The sequence below is a fragment of the Coenobita brevimanus genome, chromosome 81 (assembly GCF_032717465.1).
Source record: "Coenobita brevimanus isolate Jiangsu-jjx chromosome 81, ASM3271746v2, whole genome shotgun sequence".
NCBI lineage: Eukaryota > Metazoa > Arthropoda > Malacostraca > Decapoda > Coenobitidae > Coenobita > Coenobita brevimanus.
The window spans coordinates 7,187,574-7,204,523 of NC_137034.1; the positions used below are offsets into that span (position 1 = coordinate 7,187,574).

At 41.2% G+C, this 16,950-nt stretch overlaps 1 protein-coding gene across 1 annotated transcript; it reads right to left on the reverse strand.

The window, feature by feature from the left end:
• Nucleotides 1–3,070: 3,070 nt before the first annotated feature.
• On the reverse strand, nucleotides 3,071–14,068 carry LOC145409527 (eukaryotic initiation factor 4A-I-like). The gene is made up of 10 exons (XM_080279917.1): nucleotides 14,008–14,068; nucleotides 10,975–10,989; nucleotides 8,257–8,380; nucleotides 7,584–7,841; nucleotides 7,058–7,223; nucleotides 6,353–6,571; nucleotides 5,813–5,985; nucleotides 4,778–4,947; nucleotides 4,194–4,343; nucleotides 3,071–3,117 (listed from the first exon to the last, which is right to left on the reverse strand). Exons 1-9 carry the CDS (start codon nucleotides 14,031–14,033, stop codon nucleotides 4,199–4,201), a joined length of 1,296 nt encoding a protein of 431 aa, XP_080136043.1. The 5' UTR covers nucleotides 14,034–14,068; the 3' UTR covers nucleotides 3,071–3,117; nucleotides 4,194–4,198.
• Nucleotides 14,069–16,950: the final 2,882 nt, after the last annotated feature.

Sequence of the window (16,950 nt, forward strand, 5' to 3'; positions counted from 1 at the left end):
ACTCTCCCAAACTCATCCACCAAGCCTTGCAGCTCCCCTTCGTCTTCACTCAACAACACGGTATCATCTGCAAACAACAGTACAGGGAGTTTCCAAACACTATCCTCTCTCACCAGGGCCACTCCAACATCCACTACCCTACCTTGTACCTCTTTCATTACCCCATCCATGTACAGATTGAACAACCATGGAGACATGACACATCCCCGCCTCAACCCAACCCTCAAAGAGAAAAACCCACCCAGCTCACCATCCACACGCACTGCAGCCCCCGCACCACCGCACACACTCCCCACAGCACCCAACAACTTCCCATCCATTCCACACACTCCTAACACTTTCCACAATCCCAGTCCATCCACCCCGTCACACGCCCTCCCCAAATCCACGAAAGCCGCACACAACCTCCCTCCCCTCCCCAGAAACCCCTCCACCAAAGACCAGAGAATGAACATCTGATCCACACAACCCCCTCCCCCCCCAAAGCCCCCCCGCCCCCCCAACCAACCCCTCCCCCGCTCCCCCTCCAACTCGTCAACAAGCATCCCACCACACACCCTTCCCACCACACCAAGAAGACAAACGCCCCCACGACCACCATACCCCCCTCCCCCCCTCCCTTGTACAAGGGAACAATCACACCCGACCTCCAACCCTCCGGGACTCCACCCCCCTCCCAGGCCAATCCGCACACCCCCCGCATCCACCCCTCCCCCACGCCCCAGCACCCCACCACACACTCCATCAATTCCTGGGGCTTTCCCTGATTTAACTTTCTTCATTGCTTCCACAACTTCTATCTTACTGATTTCTTCCTGTCTTCTCACCTCCCTCCTTCTTCCAGCCATTCCCCAGCCACTTATACTCGCATTACTTCCATCCTCCACGTTCAACAATTCCTTGAAGTGTTCTCTCCATCTGCTCACTTTTTCTCCCTTCTCCACCAGTAATCTACCATTTTTATCTTTCACTCCCCTGCTAACTTCACTTCCACCCTGTCTTACTCTTTTCACCTCTTTCCAGAACATTTTCTTACAGTCCCTCCACTTTACACTCAAATTCCTTCCAAATTCCTCATCCACTCTCTTCTTACTCTCTCTTACTAATCTTTTCACCTCTCTCTTTCTTTCTACATATGGTGAGATGCTAACAGTGAGTAGTAGTTCTTGCATTTTGTAGCAACTCCTGGTCAGTTTACGCTTATTGTGTAAGACACCTTATCTGTAAGACTAGGGAACACCACTTAACTGCTCTCACCCATTGTCTTCCGAGTATGAAAGGCCTTTCCTAAGTTGAATGGAGCCAGGAAGAATAAATAACCAAGTATATCTGTGGACTGGATGGTCAATCTAAAATATAACCAAGGAGATTCATTCACCTCACAGATATGGTCCATTAGATTTCCCAACTATAAACCTTTCATCTTGCATTTTTTACAATGAAACTGTCCTTATGAAACATACTGGAGAAGCAGGCCCTTGTGGGGACAGACAGAAGAGGCACATGTTGTTTAAGACAGAGAAAAGACCTCGAGATTCATTAGCCTACAGATCTATGACAACCTCTACCCCATTTACTGTCACTTGAATCTAGGTGGCATCCTTTCCTATTTATTCTTCCTGGCTCCATTCAACTTAGGAAAGGCCTTTCATACTCTGAAGACAATGGGTGAGAGCAGTTAAGTGGTGTTCCCTAGTCTTACAGATAAGGTGTCTTACACAATAAGCATAAACTGACCAGGAGTTGCTACAAAATGCAAGAACTACTACTCACTGTTAGCATCTCACCACCATATGAACAGCATCAACTGGCCCCTCTTCTAATGAAACACTGGCATTTATTTAGGACAATAAAAGTACATATTATCTATTTGTGGCCACCCCGAATGGGATTGAGGCGTCTGGCAATAGATAGATAGATCGATAGATATTATCTATTAACCTTGCTATTCAGGATTCAATCCCAAGCAGTACATTAGCTACTACTAATTAAAGTGGCTCTGTTTTCTCAATTCATAATAGTGAACACACATCTAACAACAGTACTGTACCAATGAGGTTTACTTTATTAGCTGTATGCTGTGGTAAGGACTTTCTAATGCCTCTTCCTTGGTTATATAATTTTCATATTAAAACTTAACATTTCCTTGCATTTTTATATCATTGACAGCTTCTACCAACATATATGTGTATTTTGACGTGTAATGTGCAGAATTCAAGAGGTGGTGATAATCTCCAGCCACATACATGCACCTTTAATCTAAAAAATCCTATTCAGTGTTCTCATCAGTCAACACTGGTCTCACTCATACATACTGGACAAGAAGTCAACAAGACTTCACTATATGCTGCCTTTTATTCCTCAATAATTTACAGAAATACTGTTGCCAGTTCAGGTTCAGAGATTTGACACCTTAAATAGTTTATTCTGCACACTACCTTAACAACCTTTTTTGCTACTATTGCAAAGTATGTCAATGGAAAAAAGCAAATAAAATAAGGTGTAGTATGCAAAATAAATCATTAAGGGGCTACAAAACCACCTACATAATGGCCAGTTGCACAGATACCTGTAAAACTAGTGTGCTAGTTTTGCAGTGTATGTCCCTGCATGTATGGCAAACAATATTTTCTAACATCCTTTACATAAAAAGAACCACATTAGCTCATGAGATGCATTTTACCAGATCTGCAGCACTCCAACTGCTACTTATTCACAGCACCATCACCTGCCTAACAAAAATTCTGTTGTCACCTCAGCTTCATCTGTGAACCTGGTGGACTGCAAGCTTTATTTTCTCTTCTGCAGCCCACCATCCTTCTGAGTACAGGATTGTAGTTGAGGGATGTTGTATAACCAGGCTCATCTAAATACGAACCCAGAGGACTGCAGACTAAGCTGCCCCTATGCTGTCCACCACTCTCCTTTTGAGCAGTTGGGAGGGATTTGAGGGGTGTTTGAATTAACAAGGAAGTGGAGCCACCCAGTTATATCAGTACCACCACTTGAAGGCATCCCCCTCGAGCCCCTATAAGTAGAAATAGCAGAAGGTAATAGATAATTCCACATATGAGGTGACCTGGTGCTTTATTGACCGTGCATCACAGCTGTTAAGCCCTGCAAATACAAGAATAAAGTTAAAGATACAAGAAATAAAACTACAAAATAATTAAAAATGTGATGAACCAATAAAAGTATCCTGGTATGGTGTTTACAGTTTTATTAATAAATACACCAAAGATTCTTATACATTACAGACACTGATTTCCGACGGCGCCTCTTTTGAATATAATATCCGTGCCAAACGCCTAAAACTATTTTCCTTAAACACATGAAAGCTATTGTACAAAATTTCAAAACTATTTTGAAGAACTGAAAGCAGGATTCAGTCTCACGAGTGCACGCCCAGTTAAAATTGTTTTTACTCTCCATGCTTGCGGCAGAGACAAGCTGTAGGAACAAATAAAACTCACAAAACATAAAAAGGAACATTAACAAAACAAGCAAGAGCATATGAATAACCAGGAAGGTAATAAGAGAAGGATGAAGAGAGTAGATGGACAGACGGACAGATAAACAGGCAGATGGGTAGACAGATAAACAGACAGACAGAAGGGCCGACAGTTTGCCGCCTCTCAAAGGGCGGGTCTGTCTTTACCCCCTTTCTCTTTTACCTTCGCAATTTTATAAACACTGTACCTTACAAAATTAAAATAATAGGGGCTGAAACCCTTATTATACCTTATATACTAGAACTAGAAACTACTGGAAACCATGAAAAATACCTGGATATATCAATATACAGGCAAAATACAATATGTGTCCACCTGGATCCAATGAATTCCAAGCCAATACCTCGGAATATAAGGGGGACACGGCTCAGCTCGGACACGAATGGGCCAGGCACCAATCTCTCTATCAGGCAAGATGTGTCCAAGCTCACACCTCTGAATACTAGGGGACACAGCTCGGACACAAATGGGGCCGGGCACCAATTTCTCTATCGGGCAAAACGTGTCCAAGCTCTCAGGGAGGTCAGCAAGGCCAGTGTCAAATCAGCTGGCCAGGCAAAAGGACCAAAATCAGGCCAATTGTCAGTTGATCGGGCGAGCAAAGGGGCACAACCAACTGACGGAAAGAGCACGGAGGTAAGAGCAACAACAACCGAGGCCTTATTGTTGCCAGAGTCTCACCTAGATTAAATCAAATCTGCCACGTTCATGGGCATCTCTTCAATTGAGGTCCGGTAGTGTTCCTCGATGTCCTGGAGAATTCTCGTGTCGTCAGCAGTCACAAAGTTGATAGCCACACCCTTTCGTCCAAAACGACCACCTCGACCAATCCTGTGGTAAAGAAATGTACCTTCGTAGAAGTGCAATAATAAATTGTAAGTCCACACGTAATCCATTGTAGGACTTCCCCATGGAGGGGAAGCCATTCTGGATAAGTACAAACTAGGAAGGAATATCTAGGAAGAATAATGCATGTGAAAGTCAATGTGCAGTAATGACTATGCCTGTGTCAAGAGATTATATACAGTACAGTTGCTATGTTACCAGTAGAACTGATAGGGTAAATGTATGCAAGAACATTATATTCAATGGCATATTCCTTGCATCAACTTTAAGAGACTGGGCACATACAGCTCATGAGTCAAGCACGGTATCATAAGCCCACCATGGCTTCGTGCACAACAGCATTTCAATACTTCAGTCTACCAATACAGTATTTATTTCAACCTATATTAACAATTACCAAAACAGTACTATATATTTACCTATGGATGTAGTTCTCACGGTTTGTGGGCAAGTCATAGTTGATAACCAAGGACACCTGCTGTACATCAATACCACGAGCCAACAAATCAGTTGTGATCAGCACACGGGAGGAGCCCGAGCGGAACTCCCTCATGATCACATCACGCTCCTTCTGGTCCATATCGCCATGCTGCAAAAATTTGTGTCATACTTTAGTGCATTAATGTGGCAAAGATTCCTAACCCTTTCAGGCTGGTAGATGGGCAAGTGTGGTCAGAATGGAGCATCAATTTTGCATAGCCCCGAGCCTCCAACACTCATGGCGCAGGATACACAAATATCCATCAACTCCATCCCTTTCCTCAAAAAGACTGACTGAAGGAGAAGGACAACTTGAACCTACAGTCCACCAGATTCATGTCCAGAAGAGCATGGGGCAACAACAAACCATAACAAATGACACTGATTCCTCATGACGAGTCCCAACGCTGAGGCTAACCATGATACAGTTAATGTATTCTGCAGACTGGAAGCTCAATCCAAAGTGCTAAAACCAACTCTGTTGATGGAAACAGTTGAAAAATCTCTAATGTGACCTATAACAATGTTCAAGTCTTCGCTCTGCTGACGTCGTTATACTTTTTTTCTTTAACCTAGCCTAAAATTGCTGCTACGCCATTCTGAATGCCAGGTTGTAATTATATTCATCTACATAATGCTAGGATTTATGGCTCAAGTAATGCCACTCAGCGATGAGTGAGACTGGTCACGCTCATCTTAAATGTCAGGACCAACTTGCCTAGCCCAGGGCTCCTATGTCCCTCATGGGGCAACACAGGATTGGATGATGGATGGATGGATAACATGAGGCTAGTCATGGAATACTACTGGTATGCAAAATGTAAAGCCATAGAATTCTCTAACTTCCACAAAGTTAGATGAAATAGGCTGCAAAAGAACAAAAATCTGGGCTAAGTTACTTAAGCTTAATAATGACTCTCTGCATCACTACATCCTGACTATTACTTAATATTTTCAGTTACTGTATAACTTACCATTGCAGACACTGTGAAATCACGCTGATGCATCTTGTCGGTGAGCCAATCAACCTTCCTGCGAGTGTTGCAAAAGATGACAGCCTGGGTGATGGTCAAAGTCTCGTACAGATCACAAAGAGTCTCCAGTTTCCAGTCCTCTTTCTCAACGTTCACATAGAATTGTTTGATACCTGAAACCAGACAAAATTTCTAGTTCCCATTCCTGTTTCATCATCTTGCCATCTGAAACCATAAATAACCCAAGTCTTATATTAATCGGTTTCATGTTTGTCCTCTTTCTCAACATGCACAGAATTTCTTGTCAGGCACTGCTATACGTCTGTTTGCTATGTGAAATCGCTAGAACGAACTAAACGTTATACCGAATTCTGCTATGACAATGGTGATATGGCTTTTAATTCACATGAATGCTGACTCCCACTCAACTGCGTGTGCCAAGATAGGATGCAGAGGTATCGGTATATGAATGAGGATGGTGAGTTCAAGGGAAGGCAGCCTCACTGCAATGAAAGACCTCTAAATAGAAAAATACTACACCTTCTAGAGTGAGCTCCTCTTTCTTAACAAGGATGGTGATGGGGTCCCTCATGAATTTGGTAGTGACATCCATAACATCAGCTGGCATGGTAGCTGACAGCAACACCACCTGCACATCATTGGGCAGGAAGCGGAATACGTCGTAAATTTGATCCTTGAAACCACGGGACAACATCTCATCAGCTTCATCCAGCACAAACATCTTGATGTGCTTTGGGTCTGAAAGAGAGAGAATACTGTAGGGCATCCTCAGCTGCCACATTTTACTGTGCTGAATTTTTTAATCATATCAAACCCATGCTAAGCTAGAGTGTGCCTATCAAAGCCCCACTGCAACCTACATAGCTCATTTGGCAGTTAGACCAAATGAACAAAACTAACAGCAATGAAAATTATATATACTGAAATTAATCCCCAAAGTAGAATGACTGCCTGTACAACAGTGAGCTATATCAGCATGACAACAAATACAATAGCTACTATGGCATCCAGAGACAAGATGACAATGACCATAGCAAACTGTGGCTGATCTCAGCCACAAATACTTGGAATAGAGGACCATGCCAAGATTCTCCTGCCCTTACCTTTCTCTCCTTCCAGTATTCCAGGGGTTAAGGCAAGAGAGAATACTGCTCATATATTCTTTGCATACTGAGGTGGGATAGTGTTAATGAATGCATAAATAACTAAGTGTGCAAAACTTACTGAGCACTCTACGGTTAATCATATCATAGACTCGACCGGGGGTGCCCACAATGATCTGAACACCCATCTCCAGGCGGCGCATGTCCTCCCGCAGGTTGGTGCCACCAATACAGGCATGGCATGTCACATTCATGTAATCACCCAGAGCAAGCACCACCTTCTGGATCTAAAAACAAAACAGACTTTAGCACTGGTGTTGGAGGGAGACCTTCAAAAGGTGGCCCCATAATAACTTAATGCCCCTTAGAGGGTAATATCCACAGATCTCGGTACCGTTCTCCTTGGGCCACCTCAATATTAAAATCTTAGCTGCACCCATGATGATCAGTTATTGGCTTAAAGTGTTTTCTAACCTGCTGGTGCAGTTCCCTATCTGGTACCAATATAACTGCAAATGTCTCATTGGACTCGACAGGTAATAAGTTCAGTAAGTGTATTTTAGGGATCTATGTCAGGTTAAAACAAACAATACTATAGCCAGTTACTTGCAGGTGTTCAGTTGTTAGTGCAAGGAGAATCTTCTAACCTGCTGGGCCAATTCCCGAGTGGGTGCCAATATAAGTGCTTGGGTCTCATTGGACTTGACATCAATCCTCTGCAAGATGGATATAGAGAATGTTGCAGTCTTGCCAGTGCCAGACTGTGCCTGTGCAATAGCATCGTGGCCTCTGATACAGGGCATAATGGCGCGTTGTTGGATGGCCGAAGGCTTCTCAAAACCATAGGCGTAGATACCTCGAAGGAGAGCCTCGTCTAGGTTCATGTCATCGAAACTGGTGGCCACCTGACAACACAGTCGGTGGTCAATGCTGCATACATATTGTCTCATTTATGATTAGGGATGGCTGTCAAGAAAATATGCATATGTTTATACAGAACACAACTAAGCCAAACCTAAGAAAAATTAGGCTCTAAAAGCACTAAAAACAAAATCTTGAATAAATACCTAAAGAAACACAGAAAAATGTCAAACATGATAGTATTCACATCTTTCTACGTACCAAAAGTGGAGAATTCTGTAAAATGAGCCTGTGCAAAAAGGAAACTACCAATGATTTAGAAAAATGAATTAAAACTTCAATATAAGACAATTATACAGCTATTACCAGTATCACTGCCATAAATAAGAAATGTAAAGAGTGGCTAACTGGAAGATTTTGTTTTAAAGCATACTGACAAGAAAAAGCTACATATTTTACCTCTGTCCATGTTGACTCGATGACACCGTCAACATCCATGCCCGCTGGACCATCATAGTCCTTGTTGTCTGTGTTGCCACTGCCACTGTTGCCACCACCTGACCCCCAGTCCTCCTCCCGTTCCCTGGAAAACATCAGTTCCCATTACCTGATGGAATAAACAACAGTACACACTCCAATACTTCAATGATATATGGTACTTCAGTGACAAAACCACCATAATTCATCAATGGTATATCAAATGTTGATGATATATCATAAACATAAGAAAGAAAATTAAGTCCGTTAACTCTTGGAGTGTGCCTTGACTACTAAAATAGTACCGTAAAGGAAACACTACCCAGTATATGTAGTGGACATGTGCTTAATACAAAAGACAGAAAAATCAGAATTGCAAAGAGGGATAAAATCAATACAAAATAATCTCACACCTGAACAGCACAGTTCAGCCAATCACCCCCAAAACAATGATAAGCAATTACAATTCAAAAAAATTTTCAAGGGTCAGAATAAATAAACTTCTATCAACAACTTAAAATAACTTACCATCATTTCCTTGCTACTTCCAACTCACCTCTGTGTTACCCACCCTATCCTCTACTATCGGACGATCCTCACTCTCTCGCATCACGATTATTCATACAACCGCTCCACCCTGTCCTTCCTATCTCCTCCTCAGTCCCCCTTCACTACAGAAACATTCTTAGTCAATCTCTCACTCCCCATTCCTTCCACAAGGAAAAGCCATCTCAGGATACTACCAACATTTTCCTGAACATCTACAACACTACAATGCTCTTGAACTTCATTTGCCTCTCTCCACACACCTACACATGCTCTCCTCATGTAACTCATTCTCTCAAATACCCATGTACTTCTACAATTTCATATTACAAGGCTACTGTTGCACATTACCCATGATGGATCACTGTAAACTCCAGACAAGCTCATATGAGAGTGTACATAAAACTTTCGCTACTTGCTGCATTTTCATTAACAAATGGTTATTCGAGTCTTGCACACAGTACTGAACACCTTAGTCATGAGTCCTTCAATAGTTACCAGGTTCAAATCAGTTTCTAGGATAAATTTAACAGTACACCTCATACTTCATGGAAGAATGAGCTATCAAGAAACTATGAAAAAACTACCATTCAATTAAATATTTTGATCAGCTTGAAACCAATAAGAACTATTTGGTTTACTGGTATCAGACAAGTACTGTACTGCACTGTCCTTATTAATAATAAAGTTATACATGCAAACTGGTAAAATGGCCAGTGAATTTTCAAGGCTAAAACAACACAATAAACAAGTTAGAAGCAAGCCTTAGTAATGTGAATTGGCCCTTTAACAAGACAATTTTATTTTTTTCACTAATTTTTAACTCCATAACTTTCACCATCTTGCTACAGTGATGGATTGACGTAGCTTGGCTTTTTTTTTGGGAGGGGGGGAAAAAAAAAAAAAGAGGAGGGGAGGTGGGGATAGTCCAGACTGGAGAGTCTGAGAGTTCAAGAGTTAATGGAAATTCAGCAGGCCAATCTTACTGTTCACTGGTTACGCCAAGGGAGAACTGAATGACAGGAGCTGCAACATCTAATGGTGATGTAGGCTATCTGCTGTTTAAAGGTTTATTAGTTGTACCATGGCCAACCCAAAGTGGGGACTTGGGAATGAAGCATGGCATAATTTTTAAGCTACCTTACAGAAGTACAGTACAGACTTAACAAAGAAGCAGTGCAGATTCCTTCTTCTTGAGGACTAAGTGAAGTAAGACTTTTCATGTTTAGCATCAACTAAGATTAGAAATACGTACGTCATCATTTAAGACATATCAGTTTTCCTGGGGCTGGTATGTACAGGTATTAGGTGAGTAATGGTTGTCGAAATGCACACAATGCCACCATTTGAATGGCTTTATGGGTTACTTGTAATCCATCAGAATACTTATACTGTACCACAAAATGTACTAAAACTATTTAGGCTGTGTGTTAATAGATACTGCAAATAAAACAAATGCTTTTAGTTAGTGATGCAGGCCAAAAATACATGCACATAGTATGGTTAAATTATTAAGCTTCCAAACTTTTTCCCCAAAAATAATCTTCGATAATTCTGGGTGCAGTTTACCTGCTGAAGTTTTCTAGGGCCCAAAAATTATACTAGATACAAATGTAGCTAGTTCCTGTAGTTGTAAACAAGTGTGTTGGTATACCTGCCACCAAGCAAACTGTCTTTTATGCCCTGCCCCTCACCCACCACCAAGAAAGTGGAGGCTATGGACTTGAGGCCAGACCTTCAGGAAGGGGGCAGGACATAGGAGACTTGTCTGAGAGCAGGTATTGCATCTTCAAAACGGGAAAGGAAAGTCAAATCATGGGGTAGGCAAAGGAGAATTCATAATGGGGGGTTGGAGGTAATCCCCTGAAAATCTGGGATGGCCATGAATATTTCAGAGTTGTCCAGTGCCTCCCTAGCCAACCCTCTGGTTACACCACTGATTAATAAAGTCACACTTGCAGCCAAAATTTACCAAGATGTATGAAAAATCATGCAGTCAATTTCTGGTTTTTATTAAAAAGCACTAGTTAATACTACGATATTAAAATGTATAATAATCCTTAGAACCCTGCTCCATCAATCCTCTTCGTTCCAAAGCCATAGTCCCTAGTAAAACGTCCTTTCGGATTCGTCATTACATTAGGCCAAGATTACCTGGGTTCCCCATCCCTGTTGGGGAGAAAAAAGTGGTTTAGAAAAAAGATCCACTCTTCCCAATATATTCTTTTCACTTTAACCTGGCCAAAAATCATCAATCATGAATGCTCAGAAGAGCAACAGCATAACACTACACTATGACACTAGTCAAAAAGAAGTGTTATGCAATGGATGTAAAGCCAAAGTACTTTTTCTGCCATCAAGATACATGAAATACTGTAAGCTATTCAAGGACTAAAATCTGGGCCAAGTTAGGGTGAAAGAACTATAGTCTATCAATCTATCTATGGTCAGATCCTTAATCCAGTAAGGGAGGTCACAAACTTGTCCCCATGTCACCCTGCCCTGTCATCAGGCTGCCCTTCCTCTTCACACCACCCTTGTGCACCTCCCTCCATCTCATCCTTAGTCTCCCCTTCCACCTTACAGGCTCCTAGTCAATTTCATTTTTCACTAATATACTATATTTTTTTCCAAGTTTGGTTTTAAATGCTGCATACAGAACACCATTTGCTTCCAGACATATTAGGACTCATTCTAAATGCTAAAGGAGGCTTGGTAAAAGCTCATCTTTAGTGCTTTTATCCTGCATGTTACACCAAGTCTTTTGTATCTCATTTATATTCTTTTTTTAGTTTTCAACAGTACTAGGCAAGTAGATATTGATGTGCAATGAGCAGAATAAATTACTGTACTACAGTGTTAAAAAATCTACAGAGCAATTCACTACAACTTAATATTGTACTGTACTGTATGTTAATAAAAATGAATTTTACTAAACATCCTGTACAGAGTACTGCAATACTGTACAACGTAGTAGTTTGAACTTGGGATGTGTACCAAACTAAATCTAAAGAGTCACAGTTTGTGACCACTAATGTTTGGTACACTAAAATGGCAAGTGTCACTCCTATCAGTTCTCTGACCATGACATCTAAGCACACTTTCTTCCACTCTCCAGTCACAACCCACACATTCCTTAACCTCTCCAATGTAATGGCATCATTCTGCAGTTTATTTTTGTTACCTGGTGTTTCAAACTCATTCCATATTGAAGCTCGATACACATCTGTGGTGCTGGGGAGGAATGTATAGCTTATGTGGTGGCAGAGGTATGACTGGGCAGTGGAGCTGCTAGGTAATAGCAACATCCTTTAATCCCATCCCTATCCCACAAAAAGTGGATGGTGAATTCCATCGAGGCAACTTTGACCTACAGTCATTATTCACGTTTAGACTGAGCTTGGGGGTGCGCATCTGGTTTTGGTACTGTAGCATGGAAAGGTGGTAGCTGCATCGCAGTCTGGCTAGGTGTAATCATCCCATTAATATCCCTATAATCCAAGTGACATCCTTATTTTATCCTTGCTGCTACCAGACTATTTGCTTCAACACAGGAAAGGTCTCTCATTCTGAAGAGGGTTATTAAGCTATACCTAACCCCTCCAGGTTGAAATATCGCTCTTAAGCAGAATAAAATCATAAGGAATGGCAAAGAATTATTTGAAAAACACTTCCCCAGGCCCAATGAAGATTACGGTACATATATAATGAAAAAATCCAAATACAGGAAATGTAAGGACACAAAAAATCTTGCAAAATTTGAGTTGTTACGGTTCATTAGGTTAGGCTAGATTAAATTTGGGAAGGTTTGGTTAACTTAGGTTACTTGTGATGAAATGAATGGGGAACAGACTGACTTTATGATGATAAAAAATAACAATCTCACTGAATTTTAATGCATATGTCATAGTAGCCGTATGAGCTGAATGATTCCACCCCCCCTTTCACCGTTTAATAAATACTGCATGAAGGAGGCACTTACAAAGAAAAATAAATTAATGAGGGGTGTGACTTCAACCAACTACCACTTCCAACAACAAAAGATACTGCACTTGCACCCCAAATTAATCAGTCTTTTAATAAGCCCGTGATATTCACCATTAAAAAAATACATAAACAAATAAATCACAATTGCCAGGTTTTGTTCAATATTCATTCACTAAAACTAGGTTTCAAGAGTGAACATGGAGGAAATTAACTAAAATATATGGGAAAAAAATGGTAAATATCTGCCCCATTCAGTCCCTATATCAAAAGAAAACAAAACGAAAAACTGTGGAAAACAAGAGTACATGGGTCAAAACATGGAACAACTGGAAAGCTGAAGTGAAGGACAATAGTGAATTTTTGCCACTCCCTATCCCTGGAAATAAAGGAAGAGGGTCACTGAGGAAACAATAAAGGATACAAGGGAAAACAGATGGGAAAGTAGTGCGAAAATGATGAAAAACTGAAGGGAAATTGGACGAACAAGGGAAAAACAGGAAAACTTTGAACCACTCCCCTTTCCTGAAGATACACCATGCAAAGTCAAGGAAAATCATGCCAATTGAGGGTGCAGAACTTAAAATAAACACCTATACTTTAAGGCTGCATCCAAGGTGTTTACTATCTCAAATTTGTACGATATTGCATAAGTGCATCGTGCATCCGGTCATGAAGTTAATAGAGCCGGGTACATCGGATTTCCTAGGGCTTTTTCTAACCTTCTTACCAACCAAAACGCTAGGATATATACTTTTTTAGCAAGTGGAAAAAAGGGGGCTGGTTCTCACGCTTTCTGGACTATTTTTCAACGGGGGAGGTGAAAAAATGCAACCTGCACTGCACAATAGTCACTTTCCCTCCCTTATATGCAATACCTTTAAAAATTAGGTAAATAAAATCAGTATTGCAAGTATCTATTCAATTTCAATACCCATTTTCCCCATTGAGCAAATAATCAAGCCAGGAATTATCTATACTCCATTAACCGGTAATAAATATGCGACCAGCTGATCGCTAGCCTTAACCCAGTGGCCGCCATTACGGGCCCCAACCTCGACCCCCAATTTATATCCTCTATTTCATCAAAATTACTTCATGGACGGGGGCATACTCCCCTTACAATAAAACCTCATTACCTTATCCTCGTCCACAGTTACAGAAATCATACCCACACATTGAAAAAGTAGCAAGAATACTCACTTCTGGTGATCGTACTTGTCGGACATCTTGACTGTGACAGTAAGTCCTTTCAAAGGACCATACATGTGTGTGGACCACATGCCAGTATTACTCCGCCAATTTTTCCCCTATTTTAACCACTTTAATACGGCCATCGTGTGTATTTTATTATTTTTAATCTGTTCAGTTCTTTCGAGTTGTTCTTATTTTGTACTTTTTGCGTAAAGTTCATTTTTACGACGAACTAGTTTCTATAATGCAATACCATCATGGTGGTAGGGTGTCGTCATCAGTGAGTCAGCTGTGGCGCCATTTTTAAATTGACATATTGGGTGCCATCAGGTTTTCCCTTTAAATAGGCCTATTGACACTAAACAACATTCGTGTTGCCGTTGGTGTTCATGGTCGTCAGAAATGGACGAAAATAATATAAAACATAAGAAACCATTCATATAAGACGGACTGAAGGGACTCATTTTGCGCTTTTTAAAGGCATAGTGAACGAGAAGAAATTACTGAGGCGTTTAGATAGATGAAAAAATTAAATAGAAGATATTCTTACAACGTTTTAAGTGAGAAGGCAGGAGAGAACTCAAAAACATCAAATTTGCGATTGCAAGAAAGAAGAGTAGTAATTTTGCTATCTACAAACGTTCTACTCTGCTTGGAAAAGGTTTCTGAAATGTTTGGGCTGAACTGAATCTTCATTAATCCTTTCATCATGACAAATATTTTCTTAAACTGAATTAAGTTACTTGCAAAAACTAAAAATAACTTGAAATAAGACGTCCTTCGACTGCAGATAAAACTCTTTCAAGTTAATAAATAAATGGAATAGCAGCAAGGTCTTAACAGCTAGAAAACAGGAGAGGACTTAGATAAGTGGTTTCAAACTAGAAATTCACGTATTAGAAGGGAGATATATGGGAAATGGTTAGGAAATTGAGTGGTAAATAAGATGAATAAGTTACTCATTGACGTATAGCATTTTTTATCTGATGGAACTGGACCAATAACAATTATCATGCCGTGGATGAGGCAGGTATGAGCTTCCTGGTTACTAGACAAGTCAAATCTCCAATTTGACTACTCGGCCGGATATATCTTTCATTTTATTTATGGTTATGCATGTGAGTAGGAATAGTAACAACTACAGTGTGTTTATTCTGATCTGGCAAAGATCCCCAACTCCTTTTAGCTTAGTTGATGGTCAGATGCGGTCAGATTGGAGGGTAGATATCACTCATCATCCTTGGATATCACTGGTAACCAAGGAGACTCATTCCTACTTAATGGCTCATCGAATTTCACACACATCTACGGCTTAGCAGTGAAGCTTTGAGAGTAGCTCAGTTCCAACAGATGAAAACAAAGTGGCCATAGACTAATATAGATGTATTGACCATGATCCAGTAACATTCAGCCATGGCAACGCGCAAATCATCACCGTGACGTCATTGCCACTGCTATGACGTCACTACAGCCGCGATGACGTCACTGAATCAGCGTCATCCTGCATCGAAGCGGAAACGCCGTATTCCAGGTGGCATAAGGCTTTGTAGCACTTGTTCCTTAGCGATTTATTCAGCATAATACACCTGTGCATGTTTGTGTATGTTACTGATGGAGCCAATGTTGAGGCTAAAAGACAGAAGTTGCTTACAAGAGAATGCCGAAGTGAAATATGGAAAATAAATCACAAAGGAAGAAGTGTTATGAGAGAGAGAGAGAGAGAGAGAGAGAGAGAGAGAGAGAGAGAGCGAGTTATCTTCATTGCCTTCATTCATCTACCTATTATACGTTTTACATCGAAGCTACAGTGTGCATGAAAGTGAATAAGCACACACACACACACACACACACACACTCACAAATGCAGCACGATAACACTGGATAAAAATACAGTTACATAAATGCACAGATAAGAGTGGGATACGGCAGGCCGTATTCATTAAAATATTTCAGCCAGTTTTTTTTTTTTTTAAGTAATTCTCCCTGGCACTGATAAGGAGCCTACATGCGGTGGCACTGTGTATCCTGGGTGAGCAGCTGCGGCATCCACCCATGACTCAACCCTCCCCACATTTCCCTGCACCTGATTCGACCCCGGTGAGGTGCTGCCTACCACAAGGGGGCGCCGAAGTGCGAATTGTAATAACATATAGCCGTTCTGGAGACTCATATATCCAGTGAATTACTTGTGATGATGATGAGGAGCAGAAGGACGAGAACGAGGAGAACGAGGACGTGGAGGAGGACGATGACGAGGACGAGGAGGATGTGACTATTATAGGCTGCTCTGGACGTGATCCCGGTGGACTGCAGGTTGGAAAGGCCCATCTGCAGACCACCATCCTCCTTTCGGGGAATAAGGAGGGAGTTGAGGGACGTCTATTTAACAGGGCAGAGGAATTGTGTGTGTGTGTGTGTGTGTGTGTGTGTGTGTGTGTGTGTGTGTGTGTGTGTGTGTGTGTATTCATTCGTTCTAGTGTTAATGTTAGGGCAGTATGTGTTATGGTATCGTGGTGCATGTTTGTGTGTTCTTACCTAATTGTTCTTACCTAATTGTATCTTTACAGGAATGAGTCAAGCTCGTACTGTCCCGTGTCTTAAACCATATTTATCGTTGTAATGCTGTGTTTTTATGGCGACTTCTCGTCGTAAAAACACGAGCACTGGAACGGGGTCCTTTTACTAGACCGGATGTAATGCACTAACAAAGGAACAGGGCATAAAAAGAGACAGTACACCGAATCACATCTATTGCTTTAGTTCTACTCATTACAGTGGACATACAACAATATTTGATACATAATAGAACAGAGATACAATATTACACTCGTTTACATAATCTGATCCAATATACATTAACACAGGGCACAGGGCAGTCGTGGATATGTGTTACTATTACTTAGAGGAGATATCACTTCACTGTGGTTGTCAGTTTGGATTAATTGTCGTGTC